At 37.1% G+C, this 24,678-nt stretch overlaps 3 protein-coding genes across 4 annotated transcripts in view; 1 reads left to right on the top strand and 2 right to left on the bottom strand.

Moving 5' to 3' along the window:
• The window catches only part of tspan2a (tetraspanin 2a), a 22,094-nt gene extending 16,377 nt beyond the window's left edge, over positions 1–5,717 (top strand). The window contains exons 3-8 of the mRNA XM_079627268.1: positions 2,424–2,521; positions 3,323–3,397; positions 3,492–3,575; positions 3,655–3,720; positions 5,304–5,387; positions 5,580–5,717. Coding sequence (XP_079483394.1) covers positions 2,424–2,521; positions 3,323–3,397; positions 3,492–3,575; positions 3,655–3,720; positions 5,304–5,387; positions 5,580–5,645 — 473 coding nt within the window. The 3' untranslated portion in view covers positions 5,646–5,717. The remainder of the gene's footprint in view (positions 1–2,423; positions 2,522–3,322; positions 3,398–3,491; positions 3,576–3,654; positions 3,721–5,303; positions 5,388–5,579) is intronic.
• On the bottom strand, positions 5,712–15,217 carry slc25a55a (solute carrier family 25 member 55a). 2 transcript variants are annotated; one of them, XM_079627265.1, is made up of 10 exons: positions 15,099–15,217; positions 13,805–13,914; positions 13,270–13,395; positions 12,815–12,870; positions 10,532–10,622; positions 10,308–10,426; positions 8,786–8,978; positions 8,530–8,684; positions 8,360–8,435; positions 5,712–8,244 (listed from the first exon to the last, which is right to left on the bottom strand). In XM_079627265.1, exons 2-10 carry the CDS (start codon positions 13,819–13,821, stop codon positions 8,085–8,087), a joined length of 993 nt encoding a protein of 330 aa, XP_079483391.1. In that variant the 5' UTR covers positions 13,822–13,914; positions 15,099–15,217; the 3' UTR covers positions 5,712–8,084. The 2 variants fall into 2 exon arrangements, with proteins under 2 accessions (XP_079483391.1, XP_079483392.1); XM_079627266.1 differs by lacking the exon at positions 15,099–15,217 and adding an exon at positions 14,009–14,180.
• A 2,300-nt stretch (positions 15,218–17,517) lies between these two features.
• On the bottom strand, positions 17,518–23,711 carry tshba (thyroid stimulating hormone subunit beta a). The gene is made up of 3 exons (XM_079627531.1): positions 23,504–23,711; positions 21,449–21,632; positions 17,518–18,657 (listed from the first exon to the last, which is right to left on the bottom strand). Exons 1-3 carry the CDS (start codon positions 23,596–23,598, stop codon positions 18,367–18,369), a joined length of 570 nt encoding a protein of 189 aa, XP_079483657.1. The 5' UTR covers positions 23,599–23,711; the 3' UTR covers positions 17,518–18,366.
• Positions 23,712–24,678: the final 967 nt, after the last annotated feature.

The following is a 24,678-nucleotide window of genomic DNA, read 5'->3' on the forward strand; positions in this document are numbered from 1 at the left end:
AAAATCTTAACATTAGACTTTTTTTCATATTTTCAAAGACTAGACTATTAAAAACTAGTAAAGAGTTACTGGCGAAATGTTTTTATAAAAATGTACTTTATACTGTATGTGAAAATTATACCACATTTTTAAAGTTAATTTTTGCACATATATATATTAATTTAGTATTTTTTAAATTTATAAAATAAGATAATTGGATACATTGTTATATAAAGTGCCGTCCTTCTCCTAGACGATATAGTTATGTTACTCTATCTAGTGCTAAGGTTAGTTATGGGTCTACGCATCATAGCTGTTGCTATATCATGCATTTATAATTCCAGTGGACACTGACAGCATGTGATCTTTCTGTAAACATCTTTGCAGAAGACTCGAGGCTTTCCATTTGCTCATCTTCTTGCTGTTGATGTTCTTGCATCATTGGTAAACAACAATTGCCCATTTTCCGGGCTGTCAAGTAATGAATTGACTGAGTCCTGGCATGTTGAAGAGAGAGCTCTCTGCCCATTTAGAGATGTTCAGTGTTTATAGTATAAGGAGAGCAGGAGGGCTGTTTATATGAAATGTCAGCTTGTTTTCCATCCATTTGGCAATTAGGAAGTCAAGAGTAGAGGAGGCTTGGTGTTTTTAGCTCGCTGAACTCACAGAGGACTCGTGTCAAACCTCCTTTGTTCTGTCCTCGGAAAACAACATTATTTTTTCCCTGGGGGATCAATTATTGTGGGTTGTGATGCTTGTCTTCCTTTAGCCTTAATAAAACCTCGGCAAAGCTTCAGCTCTGTGCTTTCTGGCAAGCCTTTTGGCCTTTTTGACTCCTTCGAGGATGGAAATGTCAGTGGAGTCATATCTGAAATGTAAACCTGTGTACACGGCTATGTACAGTTGGCTATTCATTTATAGTCTGCCACTAAACAACAGGGATTGTAGCATATTTATCTGCGTTTAGCTTCACCAGGCCCTCAGATTTCGCTCTAGTTGATCTTTTTCCATTAATTAGTATGGCTCTAGCTTGTCTAAAGTGGCAAGGGAAAGCAGTTGTTCGCGAGGCAGACTGTGCCATCCTAGCAACGGCGGTCTCAAGTGAGTGTGGCACAGCAGACGTGTCAGCGCCCTGCGTCTGGGGTGGCTGAATTGTTGCTATGGTGAGATAATTGGCAGGAAGAGGAGAATGACAACAAGATATGAAGATCCCGTAATCATGAATCTCCAAAATAGACCTGAAATGTTATGTCTTTAACTACAGTTTCACATTTTCTAAAGAGAATTAGAGTGCTGTTTGCTCATGCAAAACCCGCTGCCACAATGTGCAACTGTTGTGCATTGCTAGGGTGTTTTAGGCGGTTTATACTTTATATGTGACCCTGGACCACAAAACCAGTCACATGGGTCACAATTTCGAAATTGAGATTTATACATCATATGAAAGCTGAATAAATAAGCTATCACGTGGTGTGTGATTTGTTAGGATAGGATAATATTTGGTTGAGAGAGATACAACTATTTTAAAATCTGGAATCTGAGGGTGCAAAAAAATCAAAATATTGAGAAAATCGCCTTTAAAGTTGTGCATTTATGTTCACGATTGTGCTGCATTCACTCACAAAAATACATGTTTTATATATTTACAGTAGGAAATTTACAAAATACCTTCATGGACCGTGATCTTTACTTAATATCCTAATGATTTTTGGCATAAAAGAAAGATCGATAATTTTGACCCATACAATGTATTGTTGGCTATTGCCACAGATATACCCGTGCGACTCGTCACATATGAACATATGGCCATTTTATGCATATATACCGGTATATACTGCATGTGTGTGATCGAGATGACCAGTGAAAACGGCTGCAGGGTAAGGTTTGCCCTTAACTGTTTTGGGAAAAATAAAATCATGCCGGTAAATACGATTAAGGCCTCAGCAACGGTTAAGCTTGTGTTGTGGTGTCTCTGTATGTGTTGTTCACACAAAGACTGTTTCTGCTGAGCCGAGGCCTTTGACACTGGTTGTTGGAGATATGCGAGGAGGCGTAATTCACCCATTCTCAAACTTCTCACTTCCCTGGCCTGCATAGGACATGCAAAACACAAGAATTGTGTTTTTGTGTAGGATTGTAGTTTACATTGAGTGGGAAAGTACCCAACACAGGGTGATTTTGATTTTGACCATCTGTCAGGAAATGCCTACAGAACCTTCATAAAATTAGAATCAGTTGCTTTCACTCTCAGTCATCTAAAAGTACACCTGGGTCCACATTATTTTCATTTATATGTCATCTGTATATGAGCACTTTTACAGTTGAAATTAAAAATGATTGTATTTCCTATTCATGTTCTGCCATCATCTGGTCATATAATGAACTGCACGCTGGGATTTTCTAGGACTAACTGTCAACATTGCAATACTCTGTTCTCCCCGCAGCGGTGTACATCTTGATCGGAGCAGGAGGTGTCATGATGTTGGTGGGGTTCTTCGGTTGCTTTGGGGCCGTGAGAGAGTCACAGTGTCTTCTGGGATCGGTGGGTAAGAACTAGAGGTGTTCTCGGGTCCTAAGATCTGTACCTGACCCGAATCGACTCAAATCACTTCTTACCCAAACCTGATGTGCATCAATTCATTTAAAAAAAGAAAAACCTGACCCGATAAAATTAGGCTTGAGACCCGAGACCTTTTTTTTCAAACCCGATGCCCTGCGTAGTGGTTGAGTGAGGACTTTTTCCACCGGGTATGACGGACCAAAATAAGAGACAACAAATAAGAAACACCACGGCAGGTGTAGATTTAAAAATATGCACGTCTTTGTAGCTTACAAACGTTTGCGTTAGCTGTTTTCACTAATTGTTTTGTTTGAGAAAAAACACCAAAATATACAGTTATGGTTTCATTTTTGTTAATTTGATTTGATTTGATTTGACGGCCAAAACGAAAAATGAAAAGTTGGCATATTTTGAAAGAATTCGGGTATTCTCAGGTTATATCTATAAAAGCACATATATTTAAAAGTACCCAAGACCAGAGGCTACTAATATCACACCCGACCCGTGTCCGAGGCACTTGTCAAAGTTTGGACTCGAACCAAGTCGGGTTTTCGGATCAAAATGGACCCGTGAACACCGCTAGTACAAACTACGCCACAATAAATGAAGAAATACCCTGAAAATCACTATTTCTGTATTACTGTACTAATCACTCTCTCTAAAAAGTATTGCATTACTTATTACTAATTATTTTCCAAATAAAATCCCACATTGAACAATACAAGGATAAACCTGTTGAATTGCGATTAGCATTGAAAAACTAAAGTGAAGTCTCTTCTGTAGTTTTTTGCTTGCCTTCTGGTGATCTTTGGGGCAGAGGTCGCTGCCGGAGTCTTTGGCCTTTTGAATAAGGAAAAGGTATTTCATGCACCGTGTCAGCCATTTTATTGAGCATAAATATGAAATAAACTTTCATGCAATAATGACCTGATTCTCACACATGTGTTTCTAGATCATTAGTGATGTACAAAACTACTATGAGTCCACTCTGGAAAATGAAAACGGGACTGCTATTGCCTCCATGTATCACAAAGTGGTCAGTCGAGCATTTGATTTAGTAAATGATCTGTGGCCATAGTGTCTGTGTGGATGTAATGTCTGTCCTTATTTCACAGCTGGAGTGCTGTGGCACTGAATCTTCTCGCCCTCCTGATCTGTGCAATGAAGACAGTCCTAACACGGTAAGTTAAAATGCACCTCTGCCACTTCATCTGCTTGGAATCTCTTGAATTAGTTGAAGAGAAACATTACTTTTTGACACACGTTTCAATGCCAGGTGATTTGAGATGATTTGCCATCCATAATTATTTCTGTATAGGCCACGAAGCTCTATTATTTTTCATTATTTTATAAAAAATAAAAAATAAATATATACTGTGCAACAGTAATGAGAAATTTTGTCGATTTCCGTGCTACCCCCACCCACAGTTAAATTACATCGGTCCAAAATTCCACTCCACATGTTTATTAAATATCAGATGTGTTCTGATTCACTGAGATTGTGGTGTGTCTCTCTGCGTTGCTTTTAAAGGAACACTCCACTTTTTTTGGAAATAGGCTCATTTTCCAACTCCCCTAGAGTTAAACGGTTGAGTTTTACCGTTTTCGAATCCATTCTGTCGATCTCCGGGTCTGGCGGTAGCACTTTTAGCGTAGCTTAGCATAGATCATTGAATCTGATTAGACCGTTAGCATCTCTCTCAAAAAAATGACCAAAGAGTTTTGATATTTTTCCTCTTTAAAACTTGACTCTTCTGTAGTTACATCGTGTACTGAGACCAACAGAAAATGAAAAGTTGAGATTTTCTAGGCCAATATGTTCTATGCCAATATGCACAGTTCCTTGATTATTACGCAGGAATGAGAGGATAGTTCCTAGTCATAAGGACATCTTTCATACTCGATGAGCAGTTCTGACACTGACCCGTAGGTGGCAGCCATGTTGCTCTGCACGGGGTAAAGAAAGGGAGGGAGGGCCGCAGACCAGTGGAGGGAGAAGGTAAGAGGGGCTTAGAGAGAGAAATGAAGCAGACAGCGGCAAGATGTCCAATGAGTCACTTGATCCGATAAGCCCACAGGGGCACAAAGGCGCCAGTTTTTTATTTATAGCTGTCACGAAAGCACATTGATCGGCTGAGAAACATGATGTCACATTGTGCTTCAGTTGTGAAGTTCATACTGTCAGTTGATCCCAATCAGCAAAGCACATTAGAAAGAAGATACCGCAACAGCGTGTTAACAGTGCTTACAATGGCTGTAGCCTATAAAAAATGACTACTATTCAGGTGTGTGTGTGTGCGTGTGTGTGTGTGAATATACACTGCCGTTCGAAAGTCTTGGGTTGGTAAGATATGATCAGGGAAGCCACTGTGGAAACGAAATACGCAATCTTGGCATTTCCATCTAGTTTTTTTTGGGTTTTTTTTATCAACATAAATACGGTTATGCGTTACAATGATTTTTTTTTACATTGTTTATGGATTTTTATGCACGACACAGCAAAGCTTTTTGGCAACGAAGATGTGATATAAAACACTAATATTCAATTAACTAATTGATCATAATAATAATTATTAGTTATAAATGGTGTGCACATCTCTGCTATTTTACAACAGCTTTGGTGGCTCGTCCAATCAGATGTCAGAGCCAGAGCTATTCGTTTTATAAGAGCTAAATCAGTAGAGGCGAACAGATGTTGTGTTTATATATTGTTCTAACATCAGTTTGCCAAACTCATCTAATGTTCTTTTTAAATGCTTTCAAGTATTGCATTAAAGCTATCGAAGACTTCTTCAATGAAAAACTCTTCATAATTGGATACGTTGGGATTGGCATTGCTGGAATAATGGTAAGAATATGAAACCAACAAACTTCTTTTTGCAAAATGTTATGCTTAGTCAAGTCAAAGTTGAGCTTAGCTTTCTAGTATAGAAAAGACACTTGGTTTGATATTATGTAATGCTTAAGTGTGCCTTAAGTGTTCAAATGCTTTTTGGGAACACTAGCCTGTATTATCTGAAGATTTCCTCTGTTTTAACAGATCATTGGCATGATCTTCAGCATGGTTCTTTGCTGCGCCATTCGAAACAGCAGAGAAGTTATTTAGGCGCCTCACAGTTCCCCTCTCGCCCAGTTGGACTGTTTCAAAGCCCACCTTCTTCGACCTCATCGGACCATCACAGTCAGGCTTGGGAGCAGGGCGGAGGAACTCCCATGAGGCAGTGTGGGTCTTGTGGTACTGTTTTGTGAACAGCATTCTGTTTGTCTTTTCTGATCCTTGCATTGTTTGAAGATGACCACTGCATGGACTGCTATTGTAACCCAATTAACATTTACATTTCTTTTGTCTTTATCACTGAATCATTACAAGGGGTACATAGTGTACATCTCTCTTTTTTCAAACTTGCTCTCGCTTAATAGAGAGTTCTCACATCTTGAGTCCTTCTTCGGTCCAGACTTTCACAGTGAACTGGCCATTTTCTTACTGATGTAAATAAGCTTTCTGATGCCTCTTATTGATCAACTTATTTTCATGTTATTTATTGTGTGAAGTAGACCAGGTTTTCTGTGCTAATAGATAATGGGTCATATGTTTGTGTTTTGCTGGTGATTTAATATTTGGTTATTGTAATTTTGCAACATCATATAGATACTGAATGAAGCCAAGGAGTGGAAGAGTGTGATTACTGATTAATGACCTCTGACGCAGATTGTCACACTAAAGTCAGCATGAACTCAAAATCAAACCTATTTTATTTAGTAACACTTCCTGGTTCTATTGTGAAAGATTCATGAGTGCATGATATTCCAAAGAAAAACAATTAGCTTCATAATTGTACATCAAAATATAGACTTGCTCTCTCTCTGGAACCTTTTGAGTTTGCTGCTATTGTCTAGGCCATTGGTTAATGTTAAGTAATAAATCCCTAATTAGGTTACTTTTTTTTAAATCTTGCCAGTAGTAATTTAATGTTGATAAATAGTAATGTAATAAATATTACAGCAGTAATAGCAAATATATATTTTGTAAAAAATTGAGTTACTGCTGAGAGGAAACAATCTTCAAACTCAATGTTCTGCTCTTAAACATGTTTTCATTCATTTTTACTTTTTTCCAAGTGTCACTGTTTAAGTGGTTAATGCACATTACCTTCCTCGCTTGGCTGATTTTGAATCTGTAGAGCTTTTAGGGAGATCAACAAATGTAATTTGCAATATTACTGTAAAATTGCACAAAAGGAGCCAAATCAAAATTATATCTAAATTCTTCAGCCATTGTTTGTCTTCTGTTCAAGAATATGACCTAATCGTTTTATTGATTGATGTGCCTTTACAACTGACAAAGCCCCATTATAAACGTGTTTGCAGTTCCAGTAATATGCACATTTGGGTTTGTAGTTCCTCAATTTAAGTAGTTTTTTTTTTTTTTTACTCTTTTATAGCATTGTGTTGCATGTAAATGGCTTTGAAATGAGAAAATATGGTCACAGGTCAATAAACCCTGAACAACATTAAAACAGAACTCACAAGTATACATTTGCTTTTTTATTTTTGCAATGTTGAATAAAACCATTTCCATTGAACAGAAATGAATACATGTTGCACTGAAGTGTCATTGTCGGTAGATGTTAATACTGTAGTCAAAGCATCATAGCACTTCAATATATAGCCTTTTGTTCAAGGCTGGGTCCCTCAAACTCTGCAAAAAGTTTGTCCATTGTATTCATTTAAGGCAAACACATGACCTGAAAATATTGACCTACGCTTTGAGATTAGAAATCTCAGGAAGCTACAGTTGTAACATGTGCTGGGCCATGTAACGGAAGGAAATGCAATACAATGCATGTCTACAAAATATTGCATAAATACGATATGCATCAAATGTTGGTCTGTTTTAGGAAACCATCAAGATAATCCTGAATGTTAGACTGCACCTCACATACTTTACCCAAATCAGTTTAAAACCCAAAATGGTGCAAGATGGAGAGAATGTTCATCAACGGAATAAAAGCCAATGACATTTCCTAAAACTATTAACAATTTAGAGTTACAAGGTCTGAAAGCTTCAAAACATTAAGTAACCCAATTGTTTAGACACTGAAAACAGTAACAGAAATATTTGAATTCTGAGTTGGAAAAAAGACAGACAAAGCAAGTATTAATGCAAGAAGAATTGTACAAAGTGAATAGATGGGGGAAAAAGTCAACAAAAACATTAGTGTCATTACAGCAACACCAGTCTTCCTCATTGAGGGGAAACTTTCACATTTGCTTCTAGAAAATGTAAGCACATCATAAGCGCTCTCCTCCAGACATATCCTTACCAACAAGTGCAAAATGTTGGCTACAGCCCATCAAAGAAGCTTGTAAACCATCGAGGAAGTGCGGTAAGGCTGGATAAACTCACAGGAACTTAACCAGAGTAGAAGCCGTTGTCGTTCTCGACAACTTTACCATCTTGATTAATGTTTATCTTTTCTTGTAAATGTACAGTTGGATGTGTAGCTGCCACAGTCTTGGTCGACTCAGAGGTATTTGTGTCTGTTCAGTCAGAGATTAGCTTTAGAGGGGACTGGCTCATGATAAACTCTCCCACACCGATGAAGTACATGACCTGCACGATGCCGAACAGCGGCGCGATGACCAGAGCCCTGCAACCCGCTCCCTTCAGGAATGCAGACGGCCCTTCTCGCCTGAAGATCTTGCTGTAGGAACAAAGAAACGAGCAAAGGTCACACACAGTAGATGATATACTCATTCCAGAATTACAAATCAGTTAAATTGTAACATTTAAAACAAGTAATGGGACTGATGCATCACCTGAAACAGTCAATTATGCCACTGTAGGTTTCCTCATTGGCTCCTTTGTTCAGAGACTGCAGCCTGGTCTTAACCACTGTTAAAAACAAAATACAAGGTGAGCATGTGCATTTCCATTTAAAAGTGTACCAACGAGATGGGGCTTAAGAGGACAAAAAAAAGAAGCTTACCATCACATGGGTTAACAGCAACAGCAGCTGTGGAGCCCGCAACACATCCAGAGATGAATGACCAATAAAATGGTGCCGCATCTTCAGAGGAGGGCTTACCCAACTTGTTCAAATTTGCAAAGAGTGGGAAGTAAATCATCGAGAAAGGTACGTCTCTAAATTGGAGAAGAAGAGAAAACAAAAAGTTGCATTTATGTTCTCATTATTGTGAATGTTTGCATTTAACAGTCACAGTAAAGATTTTACAATGCATTACCTCAATAGAGTTGCTCCAAGTCCTTTGTAGAGCCCCTGAATGCCTTGAGTGTGCAGTAACTCTCGTGCGATCTGGGTGGCAGATATGGCCCGGTGTGAGGTGCTGGGTATCACATTGTAGGAGCGACTCAGCACTGTGTTTGTGGTGGCCAGTCTATTGGGAGGGATGATGCCTGGTTTTCTCTGCTGTGCGGCTGTAAAAACGATCAGAAAAGTTGTTCCGAGTGAGTAATAACTAAAAAAATATATATTTTTTTTATTATTATTATGTAGCACTTTGGGATTTACTTAATACATTTAATTTTATAATGCACTTTATATTTATTATTATTAATAAGGGATAATGTTGATCATTATTGCTAAATAACCCCAACAAGGTGATCAGAACCCCATGCTGATGGAGTTTATTTTTTACAATAATTACTAACTACATTACCACACCAAAATAAATGGACAAGAAATTGATGCAACTAACCAATCAGAATAAAGAACTATATTTTAGGGCTATACAATTGATTGTAATTGATTTTCGGTTTCGGATTTTAACGATTATGAAAACAAGATAAAAGTTAAATGGTTATTGTGCCACTGCCAAATTCAGTCCAGCGTACCTTCCTTCTCCTTCACAGCAGTGCGCTTTCTTCCTGCCTACAAGCCCAAACTTGACATCCAAATAAGTGAGTGTTGTAAAATGCAGTCTACTGTTGCTAAACTGCGGGACATGTTTGATATTAAACGGTTATTAAAAGGGCATTAAGCACAAAAGACACTGTTCCCCAGGTTACTTTCTGTGTGCGGAATGTGGATAAACAAACGGATAAACAATCCTTTTTGGAGAGAATTCATGTAAAAAGTGAGTCGTGTCTTAAGTAAACGTACACAGTTAAGAAAGAGAACGTGTGTGTAACAGTATATTGGATCCGTGCATTAGCTCTTAAAGTGACTGCAGCCTAATAAACCTGCAGCAGCCTGTCATTAAAGATAATAAAACAACAAATGACAAAGGAAAAATCACTCACTGATCTTGACTGAATAACTTAAGCTTAATTAATCAATATTTAATGTGTACAGTATGACTATGCAATGTTACATGACGTGTTGTATTACATGATTATATTTGTTTTATATATTATCTGAATACCACTGTTTGTACATATTCCTGAAAAAAGTAACTATTTTGTTCATTCGAAATTTCGCACTGTTGTATTTTTTTCAGTTTTGTTTGTAATTAGTTTGTTTTTATTGTATTGCTAACAATTTACTCGTCTTGTGTAATTATTATGAGGACCTTTTTCTTACATTAGTTAACCTATTATTAGTTTACCTAGTATTAGTTTATGTTGAAGTAATTGTGAAATTTCACAATTTAAAATTACTTATGATCAAAGTCTTTTCACAATATTGCATATAAAAATAATCGTGATTTCAATATAGACCAAAATAATCATGATTACTATTTTTGCCATAATAGAGCAGCCCTACTAGATTTCACTGCTCCAATAAGCACAGAAAGGAAATCCTACCTAATCTCCCAGCATCCTGTAGTTGAATTTTCAGCATCTCCATTGGAGTAGTGATGACAACCTGGCACATGCCAGCAGCACATCCAGCCAACATCTCTTTAAATACAGTCAGCCCTCTCCTGTAACAAACAAGGCAATGCTTATATAACAGCACAGATGTTATATTGTAATTGTTAAATAAAACAGATATTGAACAGCACCAAGTGTAGCAGTAGCAAACATACCCGTCTTTGGAGAGGTGGTGCCGGAAGAAGTCATTGGCTGCCAGTTTGATGGCCTTCTCAGGAGTGACCAGTGTAAGATTAACTGCAGCACCTAAAAGACAAACAAACAAGGGGTTAATGAAAACCACACCACAACTGATCACAGATCAGCAAACACATTCCCCACCACCATCAAACCAGAGATAAATCTACAACATGACCTTATCAAGTACCATTCAAGCAGATTATGAGATAAAAATGCCACTAACAGACTAAGAATATAAGAAAAGCTTATGAGAAACCTGTGAGATGATGATGGAGGGGGATTTTACATAATGTGAACAAAATGAAAAATAAAAAAAACTATATAAACAAACAGAGAGGATAGAAATAAAAGATAGAGTTTTCAATATAGTGAGAAAAGAATGCAGGCACATTCCAGAAAGAGACTGACATTAGGGTTGTGCAGTATGATGGTATATACAGTACAACGGTAGAAATGTGAGATTTTGCTATTGTTTATGCAGCGTTAAATCTGCAGACAGACCGCTTCCAGAGAAGACAGCTTTGTTGATGTGTAGTTGACGTGTTGCATGTGCTAACTGTAGTATTAATCAAATAAATCAACTAATGTGCAGTCACAGCTATTTTACAACAGCTTCAAATGTTGCAGACAATTATATTCATAATACACTGCATTTTGAGTCTTCTTTTTAAACTGAAGTGATAGCCTAAATGAAGTGAAGAATCTGTTTTACACTGATAAATTCACACATGCATAAGTCTGGCATTAAGTTTAAATTCATATAAAAGAAAGGAAAATAAGATTACATTCATTCAAAAGTAACACTCATTTATAACATATTCGATTCACTACATTACATAATCATGTAATAATGCCTGTTTTTGTTTATGTATAAAATGATTTTACTTGAATTCAGGTCAAAATAATTGTGATAAATAAATTTACAGTGATGTAAGATTGTGTTCATACTGCCCAGCCCTAAATAGGACCATGTCGTTTTAAGATACAACTGTGTTTAAAAGAAACAGCCGTTGTTCACATGATCAGACTGATCTTAAAAAAAAAAGAAAGCAGATACTGAGCATAAGTGATGATAATATCCAACAAAACATTCTAGATGTTAACAGAACATGGCAAGATGGGTTAGTACTGAATGAGACAAGAGCAAGGACAGTGAAGAAAAAAAGTGAAGAAAAAAAAATCTACAAAGAAACAAGCAAAAAAGTAAATATCAAAATGATTCAACAATTAACTATAAATAAAAACAACAACAAAAATATTGGTGCCTAATTGTAATAGAGCAGAGTGGGTAAGAACCATGATAAATGATTTGCCTCCAGCGCGGCTGCGCCTTATCGGCTAGCCTTCACTATGCCAGCGGGGACCCATGTCTGTAACATGAAAAACACAGATGCAAACAACAGCATTCCTCACAGAAATGGAGACCCGGCACAAAACACCGACTCCAATCTCCTCCAAACTCTACAGATAACACTCTTCAAGGACACTTATATTGTCAGCTGAATAACTGAAGCCAAACAACCGATCTACCAATTATAATAATTACAACATGTTTGATTTGCTTAAAGTTAACCCTCTGATGCATTAAATATTAAAATCACATGTTTTAAGAATTTATAACAGCATCTAATCATTCCCAAATTATTTAAACACTTTCTTGAATTTAAAATAAAATTAGCATTTTGAAAGATTGGCCCATTTAAAATGAAAAGATATTGCTAAATATTGTTGTAAATGTACTTGATGCATCACCACTTTCGTGAGCTATGTTTAATACACGTGGTCATGAATATGGACAGTCATGTAGAATTATGGCTAAGGGTAAATATAAATCACCCCATTGTGGTTTGGATGTAACATCACACCCTGAATGGTTAAAATGCCACTATAGTGGACACCATGCATCAGAGGGTTAAAAATAAGGGATATGTAATACGTTGATAGGGCGTCCATTTTACAAACCAAAGTATACTCTAAAGTATTGATTTTTAGTTCAACTCTTTATTTATTTTTTTAAAGACTGTTCAGACGGTGGGAAAATGTTTAAATATTGCTTTAAGTGCCACAAATCACAAAAAATGTTTGAGTTTACTATCACCAGCCAACCAATTCTAGTTCATTATCCAAAGTCATATGGACTGGATTCCTCAAGTCTATTCAGATGTACCCATCATGCCATTTAAGAAACTATACTAATCTAAAAAAGGCCTACTATATATTTACAGGCACTCATAAATAAATAAATGAGTGAATCTTACCTCTATACATGCCAAAGTATCCCTCAGATCGCACTGTTTTGATGAGGCAGTCAATCCTGAAAGACAAACAAGATGTTTTAACATGGACCAGTCTACCGGTTTCCACAAATTAACCTTTATTAACAACAAAAGCCATGTGCTCTCGGTTCACTATGTGTTTGCATCATGCATGGGACACGGTCTGGCTTTAATCCTTATAAGGCTTTGCAGTGACCATAGCAGCCAAACCATCATGTCAGGCGGCAACTAACGCCTGCCCATGCATCACATTCCACTAGGATTAGCTACCTATGCAAGGCAGCTTATCAAATCAAAGTAAGGGGTCTGGCGCACAGCCATGACTCAAACAAGAGTATATTATAACACCACTAAAATGGTGTTTGTGAATTTAAATGGAAAAGTAACAGAATTTAAGCATTGAGAGGCTTAAAGAAAAAAAAGTGGTAAGCCCTTACATGCTCTTGTAGACTTGCTGGCCTGGTCTCTGGTTCTGAAGTCTGGTCTTAACCAAATCAATGGGAAACACGCAAGTTACCCCAACGATGCCAGCAATACCACCATTAATCAGCTTGGCAGGGAGGCTAGAGGAAAAACAAACAAAAAGAGGTCAGAATGAAAGCATGCCCAAGACATAAAAAACACAAATATATTAAATTAAAATATACAACTAAAGTGCTTGACAAAATTCCTAAAAAACAAACAAAAAAAAACTTAAAAATAAGTGAATTCAAGAGGTATTTTATCAAATTCACTAAAAAGGCATTATACACACACACACACCCTTTTGATATTAATGAACTTATCGATTAATGAATATATACACACTTTCTGTTTATAAAATATTTAACTAAAGGTAATTCAATAAATTCAAGATGGTGTTTGTCAATTCATTAACATCAAATAGACATTCAACAGAAGAAATCACCCAGAAACAATTATTATTATAACAACACGTTCAAATGTATATAAATGAATAATATTCTCCTGTACCTGATCTGTTGAGACATTATGAAACTTCGGATAAAGTTTGAGAGTTTGATAAGAGCTTCTTGCAGTGATCAGTGAAGGAAGTAACTGTTACAGACCACGAGTGCGGAGACCTGGAAGTAAAGACACAGAGATGACTGTTAACTGACTGACATACCGTATATAAGCCTGTCTGCACGTCCTCTACAACCGGAAAAAATAACTTACACCTCACTGTCATTAAGCTCTTCCCACGCAACACATGACGCTTTAATCCACTGACCAAAACACTGACCGATATAAAGGTCAAATGACACGACTCACTCACTTCCGGCTAGTGTGGGTGCGCGCGCATGTTTACTAGCACGCCTGCCCTCCCTGTACGCATGTGTTCAGTTCCGTCAGGGTTTGGCTTTGCCTTTGTGTAGTGTTATTAGATCTCTGCTCTGCTGAATAGAGATATCGGTCGTTAGTCAATGTGAAAATCCGACTCATTTCCGCGAATAGGTTCTTACAAAGAGCGGGCAGTTCTTTTACGTTACCTCACGTTGTCCCCAACATCTCGCAGATTAAATGTTCTAAACCGTTATAATATAGTCATTACCATATACATACAGTTTATTACGTTTAATAATTTATAAATAATGGAATTTCTTATTGACTCCATAAACTGCTTCAGAAATCGCGACCAACTCATTCAAACGAGTTTTGTGAACTGGTTAGAAAAGAGTCGATCCAAAAGAAGGGTTCAAATTCACTTTACAAGAATTTACCAAGATTACTCAAGACCTGACATGTTTCAGTGACATTCCTCTAACATACGGCTTTTGCTTCAGGCTTGCAAAGAAACTGAAGACTCTGCATGTTATTTCTTCGTTATTTTACAACACAGTTCCCTATTCTTAAAATATATGTTTTTTTGTGTGTGGCTGTAGCAGTAAAGATAGAAAAATACAGTAATAACAACAAAACAATGAAGTATCTAATGCAATTAATTTTTTTAAAAAGCGGTAAATTCAAAACTACGAGGCTGTTAAGGAAATTTCTAGAAAAGCGGAAATGAATGAATTGCCCGGTTTCAACTAACGGTCTAAACTGCAGGTTAGTTGCCAAACACACCAAAGCCGGTTTAAATAAGTCAAACACTTAAAAGAACACACCTCCACCACTGCAAATATTATGAGTCAAATTACTTGATATTACTAATAAACGTTTGGTCGGTGCAAAACATTTATATCTCTACTATGTTATATTTTAACTTCTATGTAACAACTAGAACATACAGCTGGTTGAGGCTTTTTCCTAAATAAACACTCACCTCTGAAATCGTTCAAATGTTTTAATGAGTATCGGTACCAGAACCTTCCACAACGGAGAAATTTGAATGAATGGTTCTATGGAAATTTCCTTTCAGCTTTAAAATAGGAGGCGGGCCATTTGTGCCGGGTGTAAATGCACGTGTCCAATCAGGCCTCAATGTATTTGCATACCCACATTCATTCGTCACTCAGTTCTAAGGACCTCCTCCTATGAGAGGGTGCCTTGTGGACACGGTGTCAAATTACACCAGCCATATGGAAAGCTACGGGTGTTTCAGTTCAGTGACGCGTTTACAGAATAATAGTTGTTTGTGCTAAAAATAATACGCATGAATAATAATATCAACATCAATAGGAGAAAGACATTGCTTACACCTTACAAACTAAATGTATGCCACAATATCCTGTATTCTATCTATCTATCTATCTATCTATCTATCTATCTATCTATCTATCTATCTATCTATCTATCTATCTATCTATCTATCTATCTATCTATCTATCTATCTATCGTCAGCATGAATAAACATAAAACATACCATAACAAATAACAAAAACATAAACAAATAGTTGTACATTTTGTTTTCCAGAGTGTTCTAGCAATCACAGAAACTACTTTCACAGACACTTTGCTAATTCTCTTGATTGCCCTGATTAACATTAGAATGCTAATGGTAGGCTAAACATTCAACTTGCAAAAAAAGCTTCTATTTTTCACCTGAAACCCTGTTTTTATAAACTGTGTCATGAGGCAAAGTGTATACTTGTTTGGTCTAAGTATAGCCTAACTGTGATTAAGAGATGTAGAACTACGCCACCCTCTTTCTACAGATCACGATGAAGGCAAATACCTGGAAGTTGCTAATCTAACAACACTTCTTCTCATTGAGATTAAGTGAAACTCCAGAAAGATCAGTGTTAATCTTTGAGGTTGAAATACAGTTCTAAATTAAGCGAACAGTTGTCCGATAACACACAATGAACTCGCAGGTGTTATATTAAAATGAGCAGGCATGCAGCTGGTGGTTATCAGTCACAGTACCAGCTTTATTTAGCTCATTGACTCATAGCATGTGATCCACGGCTATTGATCAGGTCTGCGTTTCCCAAAAGCATCGTAAGCCTAAGTAGATCAAGAACCATTGCAATGCTCTCTATGATAAACTTAGCTCACAATGCTTTTGATAAAAATACAGCCCTGATCTAATGTAGATACAAAAAGCCAAAGTTGTTTCATTATATTGCACGGTTGTGTTTTTCTGTCATGCTGCTCGTCTTCTTTTTTTTTTTTTTTAAAGAGCTTCTGACTTGTTGAGACCTGAATGACATCTGAAAGTTTTAGGTCACGATAAACATCAAAGACAAGACTGGAATGTATCTTATGACTCGATTTGAACGCACAGCGCTATTGAAGTTCAGCAACAACAACCCTGAAATTCAGCCATTGGCTTCTCAACCTTTGGTTTATGTTTCAAGTCTAGCCAGTTTTAGCAGGAGGAATGTGGCAGAAAAAAAATTCCACTGGACACTGAACACATGGGGAAGGTATTCTAGTCCCACCGACCCTGTAAAAGACTGCTGAGCAGCCAGATTCCACCAGCGTTATTGTTTGATGTATTATTATATCAGGGCATTGGATTATCACAACACAGACTCATGCGCTATTGTCAAGAAAGCATCTGCGCCATTCTAATTCGATTGGCCAGATTGTGAGCAAGCCGACAGGAATCCTTGAATAATATAAAGGGGATCACAGTGGAATGGCCGTCTCTACATGTGAATAAAGGGAAATTAACAGGGAGAAATAATGAAATAACAGCTGAAAGATGAAGAACAACTTCACATGCTGTTGTGTAATCCTTACACATCATTATGACAGACCGGAACAAAAGGACACACTGTTTTTTCCTCTCATAATTATAGGACATGTAATACATTAAATTTGTTTCAAAAGAGGAGCAGGTTCTGTTTGTACTGGTTGTTAGGACACGGACTGAGAGGCGGAACATGCATATTTCACGTGTTGTCCTGTTATGAACCCCAAGCATGTAACCATGGTGTCAGTCCTTGATCCACCTCTAGGCAATTCTTTCCCAACCCTCCCCTGTAGCCCTTATTTTCTGACACATAAAAAAAAAAAAAAAAAAAGATATACTATTGCGTGACAGCCACAAAAGAAAGACATATTAACGCCTGGTTACAATTACCCATAAAATACAATATGGCCTATAAAAACATAACGACTAGAATTACCGGTAATGCAAACTTGGGTTAACCATCCTCTGAATTCGTAATATAAATAACCCACAGCGATTTGCCTCTCTAAATAAATACGCATTGTCTAGCAATGATTGCTCATTTACTACACACAAACACACCGGCTACTTCTGAGACAATTAAAAGTCAATGACACTGTTTGGTGGTTCAACACAAAGCAGGTCTTTTAATGAAAAACATTCAGGCAAAACAATGTTTTACCAAGTGGCACTATCTCAGAATCAGTATTCAAATGGTTCTCTAACTTAAGCAACATTGGTTCAGCCAATGATATGCTTTTAAGGTGGGACTGTCTTTGATGACTGATGGCAGACAGGGGGAATGTTTGGGGAACCTGTCTATCATCATTTAGTTTTTCAGTCGGTTTTGTAACTATATTAGCAACTTTGCATGAATTTGTATTATGTGATTTGTATGGAAATGTGAGTTTTTTTTTGAAAAAGTAGGCATGATGGTTCACCACTAAACCTAAGCAGATCATACAAACGTACAAAAGAGATTGTAGAAATTCATATGAATTAGCCAACAAGTTGCCAAAACATAAATGGTTCTGTGACTGAAATTAGCTTAGCCTCTAGTTATTGTTCGATCCATTAGCACGACACGCCGTTGTCCTTACAACCAACTGGATGAATAATTCAGTATAACAATAAACATCCATTGTTAAACCATAAACACTAGCAATAGTGATAAAACACATATTTATGGAAGATAATATTTTATAGAGACAGTGCCGATCAAACACCAAAGCATCATTAAAGTTCGCAGAAGGTCTATTATCCATAAAAGCATAAGTATTTGAACCCCATTAAACCACACCTTTTTTGGCCTCCTTAAAGACCTCAGATGCTTGATATAAAACACAGAAAACATAATGAGTTACACATAAGGTTTCCTCAATGATTATCTAACAAACAATTGCCCCCAGTCAACTTCTACAACACAAACACTTTGTTTTAATTGAAGTTTTAGTCAAGGAATTATCAAACGTTACTCGTACTGTTCCCAATATGGCTGGATGTAGTTCTCCTCAGGGTCGGGGTACAGATGACGGACAGGTTTGGAGCATTTCCTAGCAGCGCTGCTGGTTTTGTGGGCACATTCATCACTGTGTGTGTTACAGGTGCTGCAGTGGCAACTGAGTGCCACTGGATAGGTGAAGTGAGGATCTGCATATGAAGGACAGCCAGGCAAGATGGCCGTCCGGTACTCAACTTCCTGATAGGTGCAACCCCTCTGAACCAGGAAACGAGGACCCACCAACTCCTTCACATTACTGTCCTATAGGACGAATGTAGAGATGCATATTTAGCCAAATTGCCAAATCATTTCAGAAAACATTTTAGGTTATGATCTTGAATATACCAGTTTATTACTTAAAATTAATAAAATTAAAATTATTAAATTAATTTACTCACTCTTAAACCAATATCCATAAACTCTTAAAGCGAACCTATTATGGCCATTTTCACAAGATGTAATATACTAGCGCTTTTCCACTACACAGTACCAGCTCGCCTCGGCTCGACTTTGTTTGGTTTTCCACTGTGTAAAAGTTGTACTGGTACCTGCTTCCAGGTACTTTTTTTCGTATCACCTTCGGCGAGGTTCTGAGCGAGCTGAGGCGATACTAAAATGTGACGTGAAACACGGCAGAATGCTGATTGGTCAGAGAGAATCGTCACTATTCACTGCGTCATCATTGCAGTATCCTGAATAACCCCGACATTTTTAAATAGTTTGGCCAGAGATTGCGTGATATACCCATTACTAATATTATGTAAAACAGCATACACTCGATTTCCTCCATTGTCCTGTGTGTGTGGGTAGCGGGTGTGTGTCGCGTCGCTATGATGACCAGGTACTATTGTGGAGGTACTATCTGCAATGGAAAATGGAGCGTTTTTACGCGAGCCGAGCCGAGACGAGGCGAGGCGAGGCAGGTCGAGTCAGTTGAGCTGGTACTGGTAATGGAAAAGCGCCATAAGTCTCAGGTGTCCCCAGAATGCATCTGTGAAGTTTCAGCTCATAATACCACACAGATAATTTATTATAGCTTTTTGAATTTGCTCCTATTTTGGGTGTGAGCAAAAACACGCCGCTTTTGTGTGAGTCCCTTTAAATGCAAATGAGCTGCTGCTTTCGGCCTCCTTTCCAGAGCAGGGTGGAGCCTCTCCACGAGCTTCAGATACAGCAACAACGAAACTGGAGAATCTCACGCAGGCAAATTGTCAGTTGCGGTGTTCAGCCTTACATGTTTGAACTGGAGTCGGACACAGATGTAGACACTCGGGAAGAAGTTACAACCTTTACCATGCAGCAGGACATTTCTGAATGGTTAATAAAAAAGGTGTTTTTCTGTAGCGATGTTATAGAAGAAAACTTTTGGTTCATCAAAGAAACTTTTAGCTAGAACTGTACGATTAATCGCAATTAACATGGAAATCGCGCTTAAACCGATTTGGATAATTGCAATTATGAATTCGCAAAGGCTGCGATTATTTTTTATGCGATCCTTGATCAGTAGTAAATGCTGCCCCATCTGAAAGCGCTGCGAGTTTGAGTCGCTTATAACGTGCATTTGAAAAAGCAACACGTGCAGACCTCTTGTCCAACAAAACACAACATTTAATAAATCAATCAAAGCATTTCAATCTTCCGTTTATTCAGCAACAGGGATAGTGTAACGCCCATAGGGATTTCCTGGAATGATGTGCATTATTGTACTTCTGCGGCGGGGCATATTTGGAGTGTCTGCGTGAGAGCGCCCTCTGGCTTTCAGATGGAGCAGCATTTACTATACTGATCACAGAGCCGTACTTCACTGACAAGCTGCACATAGAATAATCACAGCCTTTGCCAAATCACGTGCGGTTTCATTTCGATTAATGCATCCCTACTTTTATTGAATGATTCCTTTTTTTTTTCTTAGTGTAAAGAACATTTAAACCCTTTTAACATTTTTGGGACTAATTATGAGATCACAGCTAGAAAAAAAATTAATTACTTTATATTTTACATACATTTAAGGCTACAAATAAATGTCCAAAATCTGACCTTTGACCTTTTTTGCGATGCCATCATTTATAACTGACTTTGTCCTATTAGGGTAAATAATTTTGGCACATTTTCTGAAACGTCACACACATCTAAATGCATTTTCACTGTCTGAAAAATAGTGGAAAGGTCTCAGTGTTTCAAAAAAAAAAAATCAAAAGGCTTTATTAACATCCCATTGTGCTAGTATATTTCATTTGGAACTCACATGTGAAAATGTGAAAAACTTGACACAAATTCGGATGTAACTTGGAAAGTAGTGAACCCATGTCTTAGTGTTTAAAAAAGAACATCAAACAAATCTTTAACATTGTTTCTTTCTTGGAATTCCAAACCAATTGTAGCACAAGTGAAAATCAACAAGACTTCGGTTTCAGTGTATAACTGGATTTTGACCTGTTTAGTCTTCATTTTTAGAGCATCCCTGCTTGTCAGTGAATAGCGAGGCCAATAGACAGTGGTGTCTTTCCTGACCTCTGGTTGGATCACATCTTCCGAACTGGCATATGATAATATACTCAAATGCCTGACTTCCACAACAATCTATGATTTATATTCTTCATCTCTATCACCCTCACTGCTTTTATCACTATCATTCTCACTATCATCAATACTTTCTGGAAAATGTACAGTTTTTCCTTTCTGTCTTCTATAAAACTTACTAACATCAACCTAAAACACAGGCAAAAAGGCTAGCCTGCTAACTCAACAATAGTGCCATCTACACAGAAAATGTAGAATTTTCATTTTTGGGTTAACTAACCCTTTAAAGGTTCTTCGCGGAACAATAGATGTCAAAAATAAACATTTACTTCAAAGAGAGTTTGATCTTTGTTATTCTGTGGAACACAAAATGAAATTAAATGGAATGGAAAAATCCCGTTTGTGTTCCACAGAAGAACAGTGACAGATATCATCTTTTGATAAAACCAGCTTCACTGCACGCTGGAGCGTCTCTCCTTGGATCCAGCGCTCTACAAAAGCCTCCTCACTTTCTGTCCTCGCACACGCTTACCCTGGAGAAACAGAAGCCCATGCAGATGGTGGTGTTGACAGCCACACAGTAATTACACTCCTGTCTCTCGATGTAAATGGTGTACTCAGTGGGGGCACACATAGGCGCTGATATCTTCATCAAAAGTCCCAGCATGCCAACCACATACAGAGGAGACATTATAGCTGGCAGGGTATCAGGATGTCTGTTAGGGGGATATGGAGAACCACAGAGAATATAATGAAAAATTGACTTTAAAAATCACAAATATAGACATAGTAAACTAAGCAACATGATTTAAAAGTCATTTTAAGCTGGATTTGGCTTTTATTGTGAAATGTGAGTGGTGATAGCACATGATTGCACACGTTCACTGTGGCTTGTTGCTGTGGGTGGTTTCCAGGGTTTTGTTATATGCCTTCAAGTGCACCTGGGAAACTCTTATCTCGGAGTCGGGCATTAGTTATTACATGTCATAAATATTGCGTGAACATTTAATCCAAATAACCACATCTGAATTCAAAATAATGAAAATTTCTATCACTTATTTTTACATGGTGTCACAACTAAATGTAATGCAAACTGTGAAAGTTGAGTGATTAATATAATTTGCTACACACTTGCCCACTGATCTCTATATAGATTATGCATATATTATCTATCTTTCAAATCAACTCACTCCTTTCAACATCACAACTTTGGAACTCTAGGTTTCCCACCCGTAAATTTCGACTATGCTCGGTCCTTCATGTGCTCAGAACTCGTAGTTATAATAATACATTTCTGTCTCCACTTGAAGGGCACAGTAGGTTAAATCTAAACATGATTTCATGGAAGCCTATTTCCACCACATAAGAAAAAAAAATCATGCTTTTGTATAATTATGACATAAAAAGAAGAAATTATATTATGAAAAGTCAAAACTATGACATAAGTCACAATTATGGGATGAAAAGTCAAATTTTGATCAAAAAAGTAGAATGATATTAAGTTTGATATTAGAATTTAGAATTATGATATTAAGTTTAAATGTTTAAATCAATAAGTCAATTCTGACATTAAAAGGTCATAATTATGATTTTGAATCATAGATATGATAGAAAGTCATAATTTCGACCTCTTATCTTAATGACTGTGAATGGCTTAGTGTGTCATAAATAATCATGACTTTTTTATGTCATAATCTTATTGAGATTAAGATTATGAGATTAAATTTACTTTTAATCTCATAATTCTGAAATAAAGTTCTAAATTGATTTAGTATGTCAAAAGCATGTCATAATTTCAGCCTTTCATACCATATTGGAGACTTTTTTTTAGTCATCATTTCGACTTTTCATCTCATATTTGACAAAGTCGACTTTTCATCTCATAAATATAACTTAGCATGTCATAATTTTGACTTTGTATGTCATAATTATGATTTAACAAAGCATATGTGATGGAAATAGGCTTCTACGATTTCGTAGCTCCACTGACAGTGAAAAAAACAGTAAAGGATCATTCACACAGCGTTTATGCAGTAAAAATGTGAGGCGCCGCACGACTGCAGGGACGAGGACGGATGAATGGAAAAAACACAAGAGTTTGGAGAACTCTGGCACTCGTGGTCTTTCCTGAACTTTCCTGCAGAGTTTATCTTCAACATTGAACCAACTCACCTGCTGCCAGTAGCTTTCTAAACCTGAAGATCTTGATTAGCGTGTTTAGGTGTGTTTAGGGTTGGAGCAATGCATGAAAGTTGACCTTGATGGTCAGAGTTAAAAACCCCTGGTCTAATGCATGTTTAGAAAAGAAGACACCATTACGGAATTCAAGAAATGCATTCCATTGCCTACTTTCCTGGAACAGCATAGTTTTGCAACGAGAACAATTTGTCCATATGACGAAAAAGAGTCAGCCAAGAGAAAGTCCGTTTTTGAACTGTAACTCAAAAATGCATAGAATCTCATTGCTATCTTTTCATGTGTCCTTCCTACTTTCTTTACTTTTCTTTCTATCTTTTTCTTTACTTTTCTTTCTTTACTTACAAACTTACAAACAGCTGGGTTATAGTAAATCAAAAGGACCACTTACCTGGAGGATCTGGTTAAACCTGCTTGTGTTGAAAGGCTGCGGCTCTTATACAGACACAGAAACTGAGCTCCATCTGTCTCTATCATCTCCATCATCAGCTACTGTGCAGCATGCATAAAAATTACATTTTCTAATCAAATTGCTTACATGCTGCATGGTCACTATTAAGGGCCTACTAAATATTCACACTGCATCTCAATTAGTAAGGTTTTTGTAACCAGAGGAGAGGTTTCATGTTCTCAGGTCTGTTACATTTAAACATCCACTTACTGTAAGTCTTAGATGTTTCTTCTAAAATGACTTGGATATAAAAATCCAAAAATAATTAAAAGCAGGTGAAAAAAAAAATACATAAATAGACACAACGTATAGAAATTTAAGATATTACTTAATATTAAAATCTCTGACCTTTATAGCCCAAGAGACATTGAGATCTCATTTAATCTCACGAACAGGCAAATGATTAAGAACCTTTTTTCCACACTCTAAAAAATGCTGGGTTGTTTCAACCCAATTTTGGGTCAAATATGGACAAACCCAGCCGTTGGGTTAATTTTTTTAATTACATTTTTATCAGTTTGTCCATATTTGACCCAAAATTGGGTTGAAACAACCCAGCATTTTTTAGAGTGCAGGAGAAACATCCGAGAAGCCGGAGACAGATCTGCTTTTGCAGTATAGGAGAAACAATTTAGATACTAGGGAGATCTCATTTGGGATTTTCCTTTCCAACACAGTAGCGTTTTGGGTCTGATCCAGAATCAATGTCGCCAATGTATGATAGCTTCTTTGGCATAAACACATACTCTATAAATGGTTACTTTTCCTCAATAATTACAGGATTCATTTAACACTTTTTTTTGGTGTTCCTAAGATACTTAGTGTTGAAATATATCCTATGTGGGTTATGTACACAAATCAAGCTGTGTTATAACAAAACATGGCAACAAATGGGCTTCATTAAGTCATCTCGCTTGGCAGATCGTCACACACCTGGACTTTAATAAAGATGCACACTATCAGTTTATGTATTTTACCAAGCTCTCAGTCTATAAATCTTTCAGGCCTTATCTTGTGTGCAAAGTTCACAATATTGAAAATGCAAAAGTAAATGAATGCATACTGTAGCTTGTGTGCAATTCTTTCCACCTGAGTGATATAGGTGAAAGATATAG

This window comes from Phoxinus phoxinus (assembly GCF_949152265.1).
Source record: "Phoxinus phoxinus genome assembly, chromosome: 11".
Taxonomy (NCBI): Eukaryota; Metazoa; Chordata; class Actinopteri; order Cypriniformes; family Leuciscidae; genus Phoxinus; species Phoxinus phoxinus.

Coding starts and splice junctions, on each gene's coding strand:
- slc25a55a (XM_079627265.1), bottom strand. Junction 12,871..13,269: donor CAGCAAGTCTACAAGAGCAT/GTAAGGGCTTAC, acceptor TTTGTCTTTCAG/GATTGACTGCCTCATCAAAA. Junction 10,623..12,814: donor ATACTTTGGCATGTATAGAG/GTAAGATTCACT, acceptor TTTGTCTTTTAG/GTGCTGCAGTTAATCTTACA.
- tshba (XM_079627531.1), bottom strand. CDS start 23,598: ATGATGGAGATGATAGAGACAGATGGAGCTCAGTTTCTGTGTCTGTAT. Junction 21,633..23,503: donor GGTTTAACCAGATCCTCCAG/GTAAGTGGTCCT, acceptor TCCCCCTAACAG/ACATCCTGATACCCTGCCAG. Junction 18,658..21,448: donor TGGGCTTCTGTTTCTCCAGG/GTAAGCGTGTGC, acceptor TTCGTCCTATAG/GACAGTAATGTGAAGGAGTT.